The sequence below is a fragment of the Takifugu flavidus genome, chromosome 11 (assembly GCF_003711565.1).
Source record: "Takifugu flavidus isolate HTHZ2018 chromosome 11, ASM371156v2, whole genome shotgun sequence".
NCBI lineage: Eukaryota > Metazoa > Chordata > Actinopteri > Tetraodontiformes > Tetraodontidae > Takifugu > Takifugu flavidus.
In genome coordinates this window covers 14,880,450-14,899,817 of record NC_079530.1, presented here as the reverse complement: position 1 = coordinate 14,899,817, position 19,368 = coordinate 14,880,450, and the positions used below count along the sequence as shown (strand labels likewise).

Here is a 19,368-nt window from a genome sequence, read left to right as displayed (position 1 = left end):
TTTTTAGTTTTCATCATTCATGCTTTCCTGGCACAGAAAGAACAGCGTGATCAGTCATGGAAAACACCAGTGAACTATCCTTCAGTTCCAAAAGTAGAGGGCAACTCTAAAAATATGCCTGTTACATAAAAAGAAACAAAATAAAATAAAAGAGGAGACTGGGCTGAGCAGCGGAGGGTTCTTGGTTCAAGCCCGGGTGCAGACAAAACATAGAAGGTGCTCTGGTAGTAGGGGGACGTCCCAGGACACTTTCAGAGCACTGTCGAGGTACCCTTGAGCAAAGTATCGAACCCCCAAATGCTCACTTTTCCCCCATATGTAGCTGGATAGGCTCCAGCAACCCTAACCATGACCCTGCAAGGGATAGAAAGGAAAAATACAAAACATAAATAGGAATTTTATGCTTTACACATGATAGTGCCTACTGAAAGAGAGCTCCTGTTTTCATTCAGCTGACCTGGGGAACAGGCAATTATGGAGTGAAATGCCATTTTGTGTGAGCGAGGCTGCAGCCTGACAAAGATGGAGCGAAGGCTGGTTTTAATTTGCCATCGTATTAATAGTATCATTGATGAAAAGTCCAGTACGGCTGGGAAACATCACAGACACTCCGTTAACTTACAATCAGAACGTGATTGTGAGAGAGAGAAATTGTGGGCTGCATTTCTGGGGATGTAAACAGCTGCTGAAAGGCGAACAACAGTCCAAATGCGTCACCGGTCCTGTTGACTTTAGTTATCCATTTGCAGTGATCAGTGTACAGATGAATGTCTGAGAGGAAGGTGGCACCAGTGTCCTGAAGTTCACTTCCACACGACAGGGGTCATCAACAGTCAGTCGGGCCAAAACAAACCATTTTGCACGAGCCTGACTCTCAGCTGCTGCCTTACTCAGTACAAAGAGCAGAGGTGGAGGATAATGTGTAATCCGCTTACCAACGCCAAGCCTACACGCCAATTACGAAGGCTACGTCACAGGAGTGTTTATAATTTATCTAATAAAGCATGTTTGGAGGCAGAATCAAATTTGTCTGAAAGCCCTTTGGTGCACGTTCTATCACCAAAATCAATCAATGATTAAATAATGCATGATTTCATTAAATGATGTGACAAATCCCTGGTGCCGAGCACGGCTAAAATAAGATTTTTTTTTCTCCGTTCTGATGAAAGCGACATTCTAAAATCTGATATTCAGAGGTGATCTATGACATAATTAGTGCAATGTATTGGAGTTGCATTAAAGATTAAAACATCGTGAGTTAAGTGAGGCTGCGCTAGAATAGCTACAAATATTTGCGTAAGGGTTTTGGTCATTGCACGGTGTTGAATGGAGAAAAAACATTTCAACAGGATACATTTTAATTAAAACGTATTGAGAGAATATCACCAACCTTCATAACCAACCTAAACTTCAGTCAGATTTACAGGTTAATTCATAACTATACAATGATGAATGTGAACAAAATAAAATATAGAATTATATATAAAAGGTAATGATTTTTAAAAACTAACCAGTACAGTAAGTCTGGATTTCCTCCCCCTGCATGAGAATAAGAGTGGTTACATTATTACCTCCGCCAAGGGGGGCAGGTGACAACCGGCGTTTGCTCGTTTGTCTGTTGGCAAAATAACTCAAAGTTATGAATGGATTTTAACGAAATTCTTCAGGAAATGTTAACAACGGACCAAGAGCTTCTTACAATGGGTAACCTTCAATGTCAGCCAACCTTGTATTTCTACTGCCTCTATCACACACACACCCATAATTGAGAGTGTATGTGTGTGTAAGTCACAGTTTGTGGGACCTGCTTGGCTGAGTTCTGCTTTTTTCCTAGTTTCTAATAAACTGGCGAGCTGAGATGGAATTACAAGTCGGATATTCTTCTCTCACAATGGCAGATTTAATGAATCAATAAGAATAACACTGACATCATACAAGGGAAAAAAAGAGCAGCGTGTTTGATCAATAAATGTTTGCCATGCATAGACTACAGTATGGAATCTCAGCAGCTCTCTGCATTTATTTGCTGTACCGCCATCTGGGCACATGAATAATACTGTTGAACAGAAGAAGCATCCCATAATATGGAATATTATTAATGGAAACTTTCCACAAACATGCGTGATATTCAGCCACATTTGGAAGCGAAGGAAAAAAATAATTCCACACGTTGACTCAACACCTAACAGCAACCAGGATTTACTATTGCTATAATCTCTCAAACATTGGTAACACACGAGGCGGCATCACAACAAACGCCACCAAAGAAGGCAGAGTCGTGTTTTGGTTGTTCATGTGTCAGGATTACAAACTTAAAGGGAGCGTGTGTGTGTGTGTGTGTGTGTGTGTGTGTGTGTGTGTGTGTGTGTGAGAGACTAGTAACACTGTAGTGTTGACAGCACATTGTGGTGTTTTTTTTTAACCTGGAGCCTCGATGTGTATTGATGATGGAGGCAGGCTGAGCTGCAGTTTTCTCCTGCTTAAAGAAGGTCCAGCACCCCAGCCAACGCCCCGGAATCCCCGCTGGGCTCCTCATCGTTGGCTGGGGTGCGGGAGGAGACCCTCTCTTGGATGAATCTGTAGAGGCTTTCTTCACGTCGAGCCGTGTGACGGTTCATACACACCAGGCTGGAGTACTGATTCAAAAGGGTGAACAGCATCCCTGAGAAGGGGGAGTACAGGGGGAAGAGGTAAGAAGAGAAGAGGAGACAAAAAGAGAGGAGAAACTACTGAAAACACAGGAGACTTGAACAAGTAAAAGAAATAAATCTGAGGAAAAATGAATGATTGTTTGGCTCATTTATAAATCCCGCACAGACGCACACCCACGCCACAAGCTTTTTCACTGTAGCTCCACTTTAGGAAATGGATGGCTAGAGGGGTATTTCTCTGAAAGGCCTCAATAAATGTCAGCGCAAGAAAAATGAACGGAGGGGGAGGAAAGAGGCAGGGGTCAGTCCAGGCAGTAATCCACTCTGCAGCCGAGACCGAACGGATGGGCGAGGAAGGAAGATGGCCCATAAAGTGGAATAACTTAAGGTAGAGATGAAGTGCATTCTGTTATTTATGCACCCTGAACCGATGACGCCAACAAAGACACTGTGTGGTGAGAGCCTCAGGAGCCCCGCGGCCCCTGCAGAGGCTGACGACATCGCCGTTCCTGCTCAAGATGTAATTTACTGTCGGTGTGTATGTGTGCGTGTGCGTGTGTGTGCGAGAGATTGCACCAAAGGCAGGAACTCGCACAACAAAACGACAAATTTGGGTTGGCGTGCAAGACGTACCGACAGTGACTCGTTTGTCCGTGAGGAAAGAGTGTATTGTGTGAACATCTCTCATGAGCTGAGCATCTCCGAAGGTGAAGTACGCCACGTCTCTCCCGGCTTCTGCCGCCGCCATGAGCTGAATCAATGCTGAAAGAGAGACGAGCAGGACAAAAAGATTATTACTGGTATTACTGGCGCTAGTAGTAATAGTGGTCATAATAACACAATTGATTTAAATTACTTTGAAAACTTTCAAGGTCAGCTTACATCATGTGAGAAAACAAACTGCTAAAATAACAGTAAGCTGAAATATAAATAACCTAATTATGAATTATGACCTCATGGTCACAAACAGGACAAGTTATGACTTCAGGCAGAATCACCAGAAATGACAAAGGCAACTGCTGTACCAGGAGAGTAAATAACCCACCAGCAGCAGCAGCTTTAACATGTGCATTCAATCAAAAACACTTTTAAATATTTATTGGAACGGATATTGATTCCAGATGAATAAATACAGGAAGCCATTACACCGTAAAGGTCTGTAATCTTGACAACAACATTATGGCGGTCTTATGCAAATGCTACAATCCAAGTCAGCTCCAGTATCATGATGGAAAAACACTTTTGCTGCTTCTAAAAATACCAGCTATGCTAATTCCAGGGCTAATGGGCGGGGGTCCCTGGAAGCTAATACCATCCTCAGGGACATTGTGAATAGTCCAATAGATCTATTATACGAGGCTATAAAGGAAATTAACTGCTCCAATTCTACAGGAACCAACACTGAAACACATCGATGTGACTGTAAACAGGTTTCAGTTTTTCAAGAAAAAAAATGTTAACAGCTGTTCAATTACAATTAGTTCGTAAAAAGAATTAAAAGAAGAATATGGATCAAAATACGACGTGTTCGGATGTCGATGACTTCTTCAGTCTAGGGGGAAATTCAAATTTCCAACAATCACAATGTTACAATAAAAAAGAGCTACTGATATATAATTTGTGAATTAAAATGAGGGAAAATGTGACTGAAAAAGGCCAAATTCTGCAGTGGGGCGCACTTGAGCGGACTTTAGCTTATCAAGAGTGATGATGTGTGAGCCCAGAGAGACCTGCGTCGGCTGGGATTTATGGCGCTCCTTCCCTGTAATCAATTGCCCTTTTAATGGAAAACATAAATGTATGCCAGCCAGTCAATAATGGGGAGGGGGGGTGGGTGCAGGTAACTGACACCCTGGGGGAGCTACTAATTGACTACAGGGAAGCGAGAGAGAACCCAGATGCAACCCTGTCAATCACAGACAGAAGTTCTACTGGTAAATGTTCTGTTTTCTCCCACCTGAATCGCAACTTTACAGTTTTTCTTTTTCAGGTGAACATTCTAAAAGGGCCGAATAAGTGGCATTCTATTCAACACGTGCCGAATAAAAGGTTAATGATACCTTTGAGTCGCGTGTCTCCGCCAAAAGCTCCGCAGCCCCAGTTGCCCGTGGCGACTGCGGAGAGGTGCTTGCTTTTGTAGTTGTTTCTGAAGAACCCACAGTAAGCCTGGAAAAAGGTAGGAGGATAAAATTACAACTAGAAAATGGTTCATCTGGGCATTAAAAACAGGTTACACCTTTTGAGGATTCGTTTTAGGGGGATGAGCTATTATAGCTATTTAAAAAAAAGGACAGTTTCGCACCTTGTTGAGTTCTCTTAGGATCTTCTCAGGCAAAAACTGCTCCAGGTAGTGTCTGAATTTAAGAGCGTCAATGGCCACAATTTCTGTGCATCGCCTCTGCCACTCATCACTGGAGAGGAAGGAAAAATAACAGAAGAGATGAGGATCCTGCTACCTTCTTTTTATAGGGATTTGGTTTATAATTTCACAACCCAAATACTTAATTAAACGGGATTATGAGCAAACGATACCTGGGAGTCTTGTCTTCGTGGTGCTGCACCCATTTGTAACTCTCAGCATAGCCTGAATATTTACTGTACTGTTCAGTTCCTGAAGAAAAAGACGGTTGGTGAAAAAAACAGACCAGAAATAACTCAGTATTGAGAGGATGCGGTGGGCCTAAATCTGTTTCTGCGACTTAATTCTTAAATCTAATTTAGAGCTTTTTGTGCTGCCTACATGAGTATCAGTGTGGATTGGATTGTCATAAATAAAGGGCATTGATTTAATAAGCAGCCCGCTTTGGGCTTTGAAATGAAAAGCTTTTAGCCATAATGGGAAGAAATGGATGGAACTGAGAGGAGGGAATTAAAATGCCTGCATGGCACCAGCACCACAATATCATTCAGTAACTGGGAAGGTTTTAAAACATTATCTCTTATACAATCTATACTGGTATGATGCAGCACATCTCCTTGAGAGCCAAGCACATGATGTTTATAAAAATACTCATTTTTGCCCTTAACAAGAAGGAAGAATGTGTGAAAACTGTTTTTCTAGCAAAAATCATGAAAAACGTGTGATATTACCATCCTGTTTGGGCGACTAATAATCCAGCCGCATTAAATCCCTCCTACAGCTCCACTAACTCCTCATATCAAACAGCTGGCCGCTCACATGACTTCCTCTATCAGACATCCTCCTTCACCTTCATCCTTCCCATCCAGGAAACCGCCCACAGATACAGGCTGCCACCAGTAGATTACATCTGCGCCCACTGATCAGTAAACTGATAGAGTGACATTTGAGAGTCAAATGCACCGGACGTCTAAACTAAGGAAAACAAGGCGAGATGAAGACGGAGCAAGATGGAGAAGAAAAGATTTGGCTTACGGTCGTGCAAAGAATATTCTGCATGACTTCAATGAATCTTTGACGCAACTGGCCCATTCCATTAGAGAAGCAACGACCTTAGTTGGGCCATAAATTCCTTTCTGTCCAAATGTAATAAAGTTAAGTGGAGAGGAGGAGGAGGAGGAGGAGGGAGGGAAGGAGGGAGGGAGCTAGAGTAATGGCCAACAGGCAAGGAGGCAGTGAAGGTGACTTGAAGAAGATGAGGGTTAAATAAAACCGATGGAAAAAACAGGGCGCCGTACATGACAGCCGATAGTGGTCGTAAAACAGACAGAAATTGATTTTAAAATTGAATAAAGAGAACTGGAACATGTGTGTCTGTTTGGTGGAATAAACAGGCAGAGCAATATTATTCCTTTTCTATTACACGTCATTATAAACTACAGCTATTGTCATTGCGACAGAGAACGTAGGACCCAACCCTGTTGTATTTTGGCCCGTCAATATGCTTCTTCCTTTCTCCAGGTAGAGAACTGCATGTATGGATCAGTCCCAGTTTATTTTAAGTCTGTTTTACTAACTTGTGGTTTCGTCCCACCCATAGGGAAGAGACAGAACTGTAATCTGTGCTCGTCATTATGCTGAGCGGAGGGCAGGTTTCATCTAAGTGCCAGGGATGTCCAAAGAGGGGGAGGAAAGTGAATGAGAGGGCAGAACATTTCCAGAGGTGGACTGAGAGCGTTGGAGGTTGAAAAATAGAGCAATCCTGCCGGAAAGAAATGAAGGATAACCGGGCAGAACCAGGTGAATCGATGGAAGGAATTTATATTCGGACCGGACGAAAGGATGAGGGATAGAAGCAGATAAACAAGGAAAACTTGAGTAGACATGCAGTCAGTGTGAGGCTTACTACTAGAAAAGCTAAGATACCTGTGCAATCCTCTATTACTTTTAATCACTGAAATCACACAATGCACTATATCCACAGTTTAATATAAATTAAAACAGAGACGTGGCAATAATGGAATCCTGCAGACTGCCCATTAAAGCTCCTTTACCTGTATTTCAGACTAAAATAAGGGCTGTGACAGAGGAAGTCCATAACTGCCCGTCCCAATAATTAGCATTTTTTTTAAGGTTTAAATTAAGGTCATATTTTGGTTTAAGTTTAGGTCACTATTGTGTGTGTACCTGTGATAATAAGGCATTCATTATGTTCCAAAGCTTCAGTAAAAAGGCGAGAGACGATCAGTTCTGCATTTATCACAAATCTAATTTCTTCCTGGACCAGTCCGTGTCCCGTTACTCCTCCACCGACAAACCTGTTTGCAAAGTCCACCTAGAAGAGAAATAATAAGACTCAATTTACAGCCCCTTTGGTTTCTCACCACTTCTTTAAAAAGTAAGAGGCTCATTTGACAAACTGTGTCAAATCCCCATTGGATGAACATGGTGTTTATAATAGCCTTAGTCAGGCTAAACTTTATAGTTCTTCTCTCGGCTACCTTCATTATTTAAACAAATGAATCGATTAGGGTCTCCTTATTACCCGTCACTGTTGTGGGAATCTAACACAGATAGATGTCTACTAATCGCTGCACTGTTTCCTGCTCGTAAATAATCAAATCAGGAAACCACAAAAAAATGCAAGAAATCGAGAGATAATTCAGGCACAAATAAAAGATTACAGCCAAAAATGAGCACAGCGATGGCATACATTTAGGCAAAAAGCATACAGTATGAAAAGAAGTGGGGATTTGAGTCACCCTCAGTTTGTCATTATTTAGCCCGATAATAAGAAGGAAGAGAGGAAAACAAATTAGACTGATTCAGCAGATCAGCAACAATCTCAACCCTAATTACATTGTTGTCATTAGTGCGAGACCAAACTGGTTTGACCACCGTATTGGACGCATATCAATAATAATTAACAGAGGCTAAGCTAAGCTTATCTTTTCTGATCACAAGATTGCGAAACAGTCCGGTTTCTATGAATCTTCTGGGAAACAAACATATTGATCCCGTCGCAACTGCGGTTGTAGCTCTGGGCCAACATTTCCCGTGTTGAAATATTTCCATGTGACATTCACACCCCAGGTTATTTAACGCCACCTTTTGTTTCTGTGGCGTGTGTAAGAAGACAGTCCGTTCAGTCAGCATGCTGCTATTTAAACAGTCTGTCAAGGGCGAAGGTTCTGCTCACTGGCCCACAGCAACGTCAATCTGTGTGACAGTGAGTGTGTTTGTGTGTGTGTGTGTGTGTTCTAAACAGTCGCTCAAATCCTCACCTCCTTCACTGGTTCACCCCTAACCCTCCTCCACGTCTCACCTCCTGACAGAATGACAGCCCACTTTGGCCTATCGAAACGCAACACACCGCCTTCGACTGGCCTGCAGAGGTAGCCATCAATCCTCCTGCAGGACTTGTGGCCCAGCTACCCCAGTGAGACAAAACCCAAATCTCTTACCCCCCCGTGCACACTCTCTTCCCTCATCCCCCACCCTTGGGTCCTTTCCTCCATCCTTTGCTTCTCTGAACTACTCAAGTGAATACATCAGCTGTCACAACAGAAAGGAGAAAAGCATCAAGCAGGCAAACTGGAACACAGAGGACGCCGTCTTAGATCCGCCACCAAATCAGACAATTTGCTATTTTAAGACAAATTGGCTCTTTTCCAACCCAACAACCATGTTGTTAGGATAATGCATCACATGTCTGAGTGTCCATGGGCATGTTAGTCTCCAAATAAAGTGTGATCGGGCTCACTGACTGAGATCAGGTTCAGACAAAACTTAAGGAGTCAGAAACCAGTAGCACTGACCAAAGAATTAAATGTAGGAAATAAAAGCTTTAAATAAAGCAGCTGGTTTAGTACGCCGAAGAGCAACGTCTCAAGAAATCCTGTAAAATCATGATGATTTAAATTATTTCTAAACTGCATTTATAAAAACACCCCAAAAACAAATTGTATCAAAGTGCTGTGCACAAAAGAAGATGATAAAAGCTAAGATTCAAGTAAAAACACTGAAAAAGACATAGTGTATAAATATAGGGTCAGAAGCCAAAAATGGTTAAAAAGCCAAAAAGAGAGTGATTTTTTGGATCCATTTATTAAAGAGCAAGTGAGCCAGCCTGCCTGATGTGTAGAGAGAGCTGACTCCAAAGGTTAGAGGCAGAGATTGAGAAAGTGAAGCCCCCTCTCAGCTTCCTGCTTGAATTTGGTGCAACAGACAAAGACTGGAGTGATTGAGAGGGAGCATATGGAGCATATATGACCATGGAGGTCAGCTGGGTGTAGAGGGGCAAGGCCACGACAACATTTTTAAAAAATGCAAATATATTCAACAATTTCCCACAGCATTCAAATACACCTTCAGCCATTCTCAAGACCATTACGAAGTTCTGAACACACTCGGCGTTAAATAAGGCACTGAGGGGTTTCTGTGAATGTACCATTGAAATTAAAGGATTTCTTACCTGCAACATTCCGTAACCATCATCCTCAATGCGTCCTCGACAACTGATATGCAGACGTGTTAACTGTTTCTGGGAGCTGGAGAGGAAAACAGGAAACTTGGGATTATTTTTGGATGCGTATGCACAGGCTCGGGGAGGAAGAAGGATGAGGTACTGCAAGTTAACGCTTGCTTGCATTTTCATCAAAACACTTTTGTTAAATGTTTGTGTCTGTGGTGAACATTTTTCAGCCGTGCTTCATGAATTTAAATCATCACTAAAGCCTTCAATGAAGCCATCAACTCTGCAGCTGAAAGTAGTTAGAACTTAATTTGTTTATACTGAAATTAACACTGAAAAAGTGATAAAGACAGGCGATTAAATGTATGTTTGTTAGTCATCAGCCTACCTTTCCCAGTTTGGAGGATTGTTTAATGTTTGCCTTGTGAATGTAACAAGACCCTTGGGCCCTTGAAAAAAGAACAACAAATGGGTTTTAATAAATAAATACTGTTGGCAACAGATAAATAAAGAAAAAATCAATTGCTCTCAGTTGGGATATTTACTTACTGTTCTGTGTAACTCTCCTGAAGTAACACAGCAGTGTTTTTAACTTTTCGATTTTCCTCATTGAAGAACCTTCAAATAACCTGGAACGGAAAGCAAAAATCAAACACCCAGCTTGGTGCACAACAGGAGGACAATTACAGGTTGGGACAATCTTTTAAACCACTATTCCATCTTCACCCTCTTCCTCACACTGGAACAGCCTAAGGACTTAGCATTATAACAACACATCAATATTCAGCCGACAAGTGTCACGTGGGATGTATTTTTTTAAAATGGCAGAAAATTTGATAGTCTGGAGACGTTGCATTATTTTGAGACAGCATCCTCACTGAAAAATAGCCATAATTAGGCAATATTCTGCCTCAAAAAATAAGAGAGACCATCCTGTGGCGCCTCCATTCAAACCCAAACACATGGGCTTTATTTTTCACTAATCTTTCACTGTTGACAAAGCTTTTATTGGGTTTCCTACGCCATTTCCCTAACGCAGAAAAACACAGGGTAAACAGACACATCTGCTTTCTTTGCTCCCTCTTAATTCCATCCATCACTTAATGGAGGACAAACCTTGACAGTTGTGCCAAAACAGCAATCAGCAGATTGCTTGCTGCTCTGGGTGTCCAAGACCGAGTACCGCTGTGGACGATAAGCACAGTGATGGACACTCCCTCAATTAGAGCAGAAGGGGAGGGCTGGTAACGATCCAGAGCCCATTTTAGACTGCAGTGGTTGTCTTGTCTCATCTCTGATACACCAAGATTTTTCGGCCGCCCTCTTCTCCTGGTTTTTGCCTCAGAAATAGTGACAGTGAAGGCGGAACTGTGCGAGTCCCAAGAAAGCGGCCCGATGCGGCGGGAATCAATGCTTACATTATTACAGAATCCACTTTACTTTGCCTGCCACTAACATTTCATGTGAAGTCAGGCGGAGGGGGGCTTCATCTGCATGGCTGTCTGTGTGTCCAACAAATCACACATAATCGATACCGAGACTCTGTCTGACTACCATGACGGAGCGAATGACTCCTGGTCAGTGGTTTTAATGCCAGGATTAGTAAAACACCCAGAGTTGACCTACAATGTCTGAAAAATTGCTGTGTGACATATGCCTTCTAAAAAAAATGATAAGAACGGCCCATCATCAGGTCACACTATAAAAACTATAGCTGCACAATTTAATATACATTATCATATTAGATCTCTACATATTTTATCCCAAAGAGAATGTAAATCTACAGGACAGACAGGTGTGGAGTCAATCTATAAAAATCATTGTAGAATGACGGCACACTTGCTTAATGGGCTTTAGAGGATTGGATGACTTGTCCAAAAAATTACTGTGATGTGATAAAAATAAATAAAGGGTAATATTTTTTTCTTTAAGGCAGTAGTGCCCCCTTATGGAAATCAGTTACTTTTCCTCTGAATATGCCCCCTGAGTGCTGTATTTGATAGCCACTCCCTGTGAATTCTACTACTTAAAATATCCTGAAAGGATATTTTACCCCCAGTTACCCCCCCCAGTGAGCTCCCAATATTCTAGTTTACCTGTAGAAGTTGATCTCGGGGTAGTTGCCGTACTCTGACTTTCGGGAATTGCGTCTGGGAAATGTGCAGAAGAAGGCGTTGGCCAAAAGGCAGGCTATTTGCTCCTGAGATAGAGTCAGGGAGTGGTTCACCCTTGCCTTGAGGAGGGGAATTGGCTGAAAAAGACAGTATGAGGAGAAATGCACATTAAAACTTAAAGTGGAGACTAACGGACATAAACAAAATCGCAGATGAGTCAGGTAGGCACACAGCGGTGGGTCTGAGGGCAAGTGGGAGTAGATAATTGGTTTAGCAATCCAACAAGCAGAAGAGACAGGGAGTCCCATTAGGTAAATGGTGGTAGTAATTAAGGTCCTGGTTTTCTTGCTCTCCTCCAGGTTTGTGCAGTCACACACAAGGGGTGCATCCATCTTCCCTGATTAGGGCTAAAGAGTCTCCCAAGGCTGCACAGTTAGCAGATCAATACCAGCACTAATAACGTACGTAGACGTTAGCCTTGACGCTCCTTGCCACAAAACAAGGAATCACAGAGCTTCATGCAACAGAGGAGTGATCTGGAGGTGAATCCTCAAAAACGTCCATTTTTATCTACGTACGCCAGCATCCTTGACATTCGGCCCTGAATTCTGCCTCCAGGAAAAGAGGGGTTTCCCATCCAGCTGTGAGTGGGCAGTAAATTTGCTTTATTCAATTAAACCGAGGACTCTGAACTAGATAAGCGAATTACAAAAATACCGACCTCAGAATTCTTACATTGCTCTAATTGAAGACAGTGAATGATTACTGATGGGGAGGAAAATATGAAGACAAATGGGGATGACATTTAAACCATCTCTGACATGTATCAGCCCCATTTACTGGGAATGAAATTAAGGGCCTCTGGGATTTGACGGGGTGATATCAAATCCTGTTTTTAGCATACGCTGCTCACATGGTGGGTGTGGAAGGTCCGGGGAAAAGACAGATTTTTACATTTCATGAGCGCAACACATCAGATGGATGACTGAACATGAGACAGACGGCTCCTCTCTCTGCTCTCATCTCTAATGAAGCAGGCCTTCATGTGGACCCAAAAGGACCACTCCTTATCTAACAGCTGTAACTCATGAGCCCATCTTATGTAATGTCTCCCCACCACAAATAAATCCCTTAAAAATTGCTAAATTGTACTTGCCATAGTGCAGAGGGTGGGTGCACTGAGCGCCAGGTCAACCATAGCTGGTAGCACGACCTCAAACAAGTGTTGCTTCTCACAGTCCTCCAGACACTGTTGGTTGGACAGAAAAGATGTGTGGACAGATTTAGTATTAAATCGTGAAACAAAACATCTAGAATTTGGTTTTTCTAGTTAAATCCCTGATATAATTATGACATTTTTTTGAGTTTTAAATTTGATGAACTCTATGATTAACCTTTAGACTATTATAATCATGAATTCTTCCCTCAGGTATTTCTGGAATACCTTGGCATGGTATCTATAACAAAAAAGGATACCTTGATCTACTTTTTTGAGTCAAAGTGAACAAGTATTTTAAAAAATTAAAAAATAAAAAGAGAAAATGTATTCACACAACTGGTACAGAGCTACCAGGAGATGCAAAAGCAACCTGAAAATGTTTCTTCCAAGTGCCTCTTACTGGTGCAGGGATGGGGGAAATAAATCAAATTTTATAAAAAAGACATGTTCCGGCCGAAACGACCGTTCATCTGGCAGCGAGATTGCCACATCTGAGATGCTCATACCTCAGTCTGCAGCTTAGCTCAGCAAGCATGTGCAATGTTCTCTGAAATAAACAACCGGTTATTCCATCATAGGCTCAGATTTACAGCACAATCAATTACGAGCATAGTGGCAACGTGCGCTGCCTGTATCAATCACTCGGCTTATTCTGTAAAGGTGAGCAGGAGGCTCTTGCTGATTAAATAGCCCTCTCGGAGCAAATGCAAATGGCCAATTGTGAGGCGTGTGGTAGGGCGGTTTAATTTCCAGCCAAAAGTCTTTGGTGTGTGATTGGACCGGGGGGCATTTATACAGCCACAGAGCAGCCTGACTAAATCCTGTCAGAAGTAATGAGCTGGCAGACATCATAAAGCGCTCCTGTGGGACTAATAGATGGAAGCTGGTGATGCAGCAAAATGAGGGTAGGGGGATGATTCCCATCTCCTCCTTGGCTACAGCGATCGGCACTTACAGTAACACAGAGGTTACATACAAACTGCACCTTCAGCATCGACAGCACAGACTGAGCTCCAGCAGAACAGCCAATAAGCACGTAATGAATGCAATGTGGTCACTTGCTTTACTCTAAGTCATATCAGCTGGTTTCAGCCTGTGAAAACTGAAATAATAACTTTAAAAAGTATTTAATCCTACAGCTAAAAGGTGATTACATCATTATTGTTACAAAACTTTTATTTAGTGTTTGCAAAAAAAGACTGTCAAAAAAATATTTAAAGGTGAATGACGTAAAGGTATGAAAACTACATGACCAGATTATCATCAGTTGTTTGTTTAAATCATGCGTACTTTTCTGATGATATTCTTAAGCTATTTTTACAATTACAGGTGTGCACCTCCCAGGTGTGCACGTCTGCTCAGACATTCATCAAAAAGGGACATGCTGACAGTTTCATTTGGCATGAGAAAACTCAAAGACAATTTACAGGCAGACCCTTATTTGGCTATCTAATTCTCCCCACTCGATAGCTATTATACAAGTGTCAGTCCCTGCTCTTTGTGCAGTGCCCTTCCTGACAACCCCCACCCCCCAATTTTTGGCAGGTTCTACCTTTTAAACAATGTATTTTTGGTTGAAAAGTTCAAGTTAGGAATTGGTCTACAGTCAAAGATTACCCATCACGGAGCTTTTAAACATATTAAATTGGGCACTGACAAAGCAGAATTTGAGTATTTCTGTGTGATTCGTCTGTGTGGAAAAGATTACTCTCTTGTGATGGTGCACATTGACAGCACAATTCCAGCTGTTAATCATTCTTGTTCACTAGGATGCTCTAAATGAGTCCACTGGCAACGTTTGTCAAGAAACCTGTCTGAGGCAGTCACGGCTACTGCATATACAGCAGATATATTTAGTCTCTAAGAAACCCTGCACACTAACTATTCGTTTTCTGCAGTTTCATCCACACCTAAAATCATTTGAAAGTCTTCTGAAATTCAAGTTTTGACGTAAATTCTGTGTGTCACAAAGCCTCAGTAGCAAATGCATTATTAATTGAAGGAAATACTGTGCTAAGCTGAGTAAACGTTGTTGCTGATGCAACAGATTCCTGGCAGTCACTTGCTGGCTTTACTCAGCATCCCTAAAGATTTAATGGAAGTTTTTAATTAAATTAGACTAACCTATAAAAAGGCTCAGGCAGCTATTGATCAAGGAAGCTCTCTGCTCCACTCTGATAAATTATTTTGAGCAACAATAATCAGAAGGGGCACGTGACAGTTTTTAAAATTGATTTGAATGGAGGATTTTAAGTATCAGCACCGCTAATCAATGGTTACAGCTCTATTAAAATGCTGCTACTACTTAAAAAGCACCAATTAAAGCACCCAGGAAGAATTATTTGCTTCCTTTTCAAATAATTCAACACATCTCCTGATCACAGTAAAGCCATTTCACATCATTTCCAGATGTTTCTCTAAACTGTGTTTGTTTAAGTCCCTGAATATGTGAAAATGGCTGAGAAGTGTTGGAAAAAATGGAGCAGGGAGACCAAAATGAAAGATATTCCCTTGATTCACCTACAGCAGCTGTTGCAGCCATGGTCTGTGATTATCTGTTCTAACTGCTTGATGCTTTCTTGCCCCCGCGAGACTCCAAGGTGCTGGGAGGGGGATGACGAACACTGATTGGCTTACAACAAAACAGAGAAAAGTATTGTTCTAGTTTAGTATCATAAATTAAGCTTATTACAGTTAATAGATTTAAATTATAAATACAGATTTTACTTTCCAAGGCATGTAATTACATGGCCCTGGTGCAAATATCGTGCTGCCTTTAGTTTTGGAACGGAACTTATAACAGTACCAAAAGCTCCAAAAATACACTACAAAAGGGGAAAAACAGTATAACACAGGAACTAAGGGTAATATAAAGGTATGTTTTCCAAATCGTTAATTGCTTGAATTAATCAGGGGAAATGTTTTTATCTCTATGATTAATATTTGAGCAGCCCCAGCTAGCGGTTGTCGGGTTTTCCACAGCTTACCTCTGTGCAAAGAAGGTTAAGGGCGGTGAAATCCCATTTCTTTGTGTGGGCTATGTTGTATGTCAGTATTGCTTCCTGCAAAAGAGAATTGGAAATACTTCTAAAACACAATGACGTTAACTACATGTTTTTTTGTTGTAAATTCCGCCCCCATGTGGCCATTTTCTAGAATAACATCGAGTTAAAGTAAAGTTAATTACAGCGTAAATAAGTGATCATGAATAAGTATACAAGAAGGAAAATCACTTTATTTCCTGTATTTTTCTGTTTAATGGGAATACATTGAATGAGAATTCTTACCCTAATATCCAGGGAACTTTTGAATCCTCTCCGCAAGGCAGTGCATATTAGATCCCATCTACTTTGGACCCTACCTCCAACCTGCATGAAAAAAAAAAGACATCAAAATAAGACATGTATTCCTACTGTTTATTTTGAAAAGCACAACTACAGTGGTATACTTCAGTCTCCATGGGAAACAGATTTTTATCGGAGCAGGGCATCTTCACGGACATGTCATCCCAAGCATCTTTGAACTTGCTTGGGTATGAAACAGGGAATTCTCCCTCTCTGAGAAGGTCCGTCTGTAAGAAAAAAGAAAATGCAAAAGAGGGAGGAAAGAGTTTTACAGGTTGCTGTTACAATTGCATAGGCCAAACAGGTCCTGCGATTATAAAATCACATCATTGTGTACTGTTCACCGGTCTCACCATAATTAAGTTAAGTTACTGAAGTTTGGGGCAATAATTACAAATCTAATGTACAATGTCATTGTTTATTCGACAGAAAACAATAATTTGCAACATCCTAAATTATATCGATCATTTTTACGGTCTCATTTATTTAACTTTGCTGATTTGGTGGAATTTCAAACAGCTCAAATAATGCACAAAGCAAAAAAAACAACCAACTGCCCGCAAATGTCCAAAAATGTTCACTGTGAGAGAGGAAGGCAACAATCTAGGGTCATACGCGTTGCCATGCGTACGACGAGAAGGACCTTTTGTGTTTCTGTTTTTGGTGTGAGGCTATGGAACAGTCTAAATATGGAACTGAGGGAATGGCCAGACATCAGGTTTTTATGATCGGTATATGAATTAGGAAGGTATTATTAAATATGTATATATGTGTGGTATGTATGTATCTATGTATAAGTGGTAAGGTAGAGATGATGATGATGTAATAATGGCAATAGTGGTGGTAATAATGATGTTAAAGATACAATAATACAACTAAATCACAATAATTATAATAATAAAGGTGACATAGTCAGTAATGGTAGTGATACTGTTAATGATAATATATTTTAATATACAACAAAGGAACACAGGTAAAGACATTTTTGTTGATTGTTAATTAGGGGCAGGAGTTAATAAGTATAAACCTCACCCTGCTCCTTTTCAGGCAGTTATTTACAGTTATGTCATCGCTTGCTCCGATCTTTATTTCACTTTCGGATCAATATCAATACATAATACAAGCATAAGAATTAAGCTTTTAAATCTACCTGACAGAGACCAAATTGCAAATAATGTGATGTTAAAAAAATTTTATATATTTTTTCAAATATAAATTAAAAGTTTGCAGTTTCAAGTTTAATTTCCTTAAAACTAAATATCCAGAGTGAACATGTGAAACTGTTTTATCAAATGCGATTGTTGGGTTGCATCAACTCCCTATAGGAGTTCTACTGAGGTGAGGGGAGGAAGGGAGGCTTCACTTCTTTTAGCCTGTGAGTTTTACTTTACTAATTTTCATAAAATGAACAACAAATGTAGATAAAACACACAAATCACCTGCTCATTATCACACCGCACTACATGCAAAATGTTTGAACTCACCCTGACTGTGACAGTGTGATTAGGTAGTGCCCTCAGGTGGGGAAAAGGAGGGGCACACTGGGGCATTCTGTTCAGCTCATCTATGGGCGTCCCCAACCAGCCACTGTAAATATTATACACAGAACAAAGAAAGATAATTATGAGTGGACATTTTTATGATGTGGAGCTGTGATATATGAAAAAGTTAGCAAATACATTTACCTTTCAGAACTTGCACCTGATGGGTTTTTGATTAAATCACATGCACCACTACACTCTGCTCTCTCAGCATTTTCTGTTTCTGTGGTGTCACGTTGGACCCCATCTTTAGCAGAACATCCGGAATCATTGTCCCCGACAACATCCTGGGAGTCCACTTCCTGGGACATTGCAAAACTAGAGTCCTGCTCAGTGGAGTCGTGATCCTTCTCTGAACAGTCGAAGAGTGTGGATTTAGATAAAGGGCTCGTAGGACTCAGCATCTCCGCATCACTTGGAGTATTTACATCTTTCCTGGGACTATTTTTGAGTGAGAGGATGAGTTTTGGATTTGAGGCGTCTGCAGCAACACAAGTAGTTTTGGCAGGCTGTGGACCAGGTGAACTGGGTCTTTTAGATTTCTGACCATTAGACAATTCTATTTCGGTTAAGTTATTTTTGCCACTTGCATTGTCAGATTCCTCAAGTCCCCCAGCAGAACCACAGTCCATCAAAGTCTGGGATGATGGAACACTTTGTGTGTCCTCTGTCTGAGAACAGTCTTGTGACATGTCCTGTGTATTGGCTTCACAGAGGTCATCATCGTTCTTATCTATTACGTTAGCTTTTGAAAGGTCATCCTTTAGATCTTCAGCCTTGATGTCAGGAGCCACACTGGATGACAGGAAAGACGAAACCAACTCATGATCACGTGTCAAGGTTAGAAAAATCTTGCACAACTAAAACCTTTATGTATAACTTGACTTTACCTTTCCTGAGAGTTCATTACTTCATCCATCTTCCAAAGTTCAGATAATGTTCATAAACAGAGGCTGTTCAAAGAAGAAAGGCCTTCATGTTATTAAAAGAAATACTTTAGGATATTACTATATAAAATACTATGGGATATTTTTGTACTGTTAAGTTGAAAGTGAAAGTTGAGCCGCGCAGAAACAAGCACTGCTTGCATGACTTAGCTATAAGTCACTAAAGTAATTATATACTGCATCGTTTTCTAAATATGAGCCTTATCTGTCTTCGACAGAACATTATAAATAGAATGCGACTTCATTTTGTACATCCGCTCAGTGACGCTAATTTCAACTAGCTGATACTGATCAGTTCTACGCTTATTTGACATCTACCCCTAAAATATAACTATATATTACATGACCATTGCACCTATAAACTATTAATAATAAGAATTAAAAAAGCGAAAATAAGCTGTGGGTTAGGCTCACCTAACTGGCTGAAAAACAGTTAGCATTTGTTCGCTAGCTTTGATTATTCTTTTAAGATGACTCCAACATGTTGCGCCGTATAATTTAAGTAAAAGTAAAAAACAACAACTTACAGGCATGCCACGTTTTCTTTAATAAAATGGAGTTACAGGCATTGGGTAATAATTATTTTCGTTTTACATGCAATCATTTTCACATACTGACTTGTGTTCCGGTTCTTCCTCTCCAACTCCGACGACCCGAAGATTGTCCAATCAAAACAGTTTTTTTCGTATAGTAGGCGGGCCATAAATTGTTGTCAAGGC

At 40.9% G+C, this 19,368-nt stretch overlaps 1 protein-coding gene across 3 annotated transcripts; it reads right to left on the bottom strand.

The window, feature by feature from the left end:
• Positions 1-1,878: 1,878 nt before the first annotated feature.
• parga (poly (ADP-ribose) glycohydrolase a) lies at positions 1,879-19,366 on the bottom strand. 3 transcript variants are annotated; one of them, XM_057046936.1, is made up of 18 exons: positions 19,264-19,366; positions 18,593-18,655; positions 17,847-18,497; positions 17,646-17,748; positions 16,266-16,388; positions 16,105-16,185; positions 15,805-15,879; positions 12,755-12,847; positions 11,581-11,735; positions 10,034-10,113; positions 9,873-9,933; positions 9,485-9,560; positions 7,198-7,345; positions 5,184-5,262; positions 4,954-5,062; positions 4,712-4,817; positions 3,285-3,413; positions 1,879-2,662 (listed from the first exon to the last, which is right to left on the bottom strand). In XM_057046936.1, the coding sequence occupies exons 2-18, from the start codon at positions 18,619-18,621 to the stop codon at positions 2,481-2,483; spliced, it is 2,280 nt and encodes a 759-aa protein (XP_056902916.1). In that variant the 5' UTR covers positions 18,622-18,655; positions 19,264-19,366; the 3' UTR covers positions 1,879-2,480. The 3 variants fall into 3 exon arrangements, with proteins under 3 accessions (XP_056902916.1, XP_056902917.1, XP_056902915.1); XM_057046937.1 differs by having other exon boundaries at positions 19,268-19,331; XM_057046935.1 differs by having other exon boundaries at positions 19,177-19,303.
• Between the last annotated feature and the right edge of the window lie 2 nt (positions 19,367-19,368).

Coding starts and splice junctions, on each gene's coding strand:
- parga (XM_057046936.1), bottom strand. CDS start 18,621: ATGGATGAAGTAATGAACTCTCAGGAAAG. Junction 16,186..16,265: donor TGTTTCCCATGGAGACTGAA/GTATACCACTGT, acceptor TTTTTCATGCAG/GTTGGAGGTAGGGTCCAAAG. Junction 7,346..9,484: donor ATGGTTACGGAATGTTGCAG/GTAAGAAATCCT, acceptor TTTCTCTTCTAG/GTGGACTTTGCAAACAGGTT.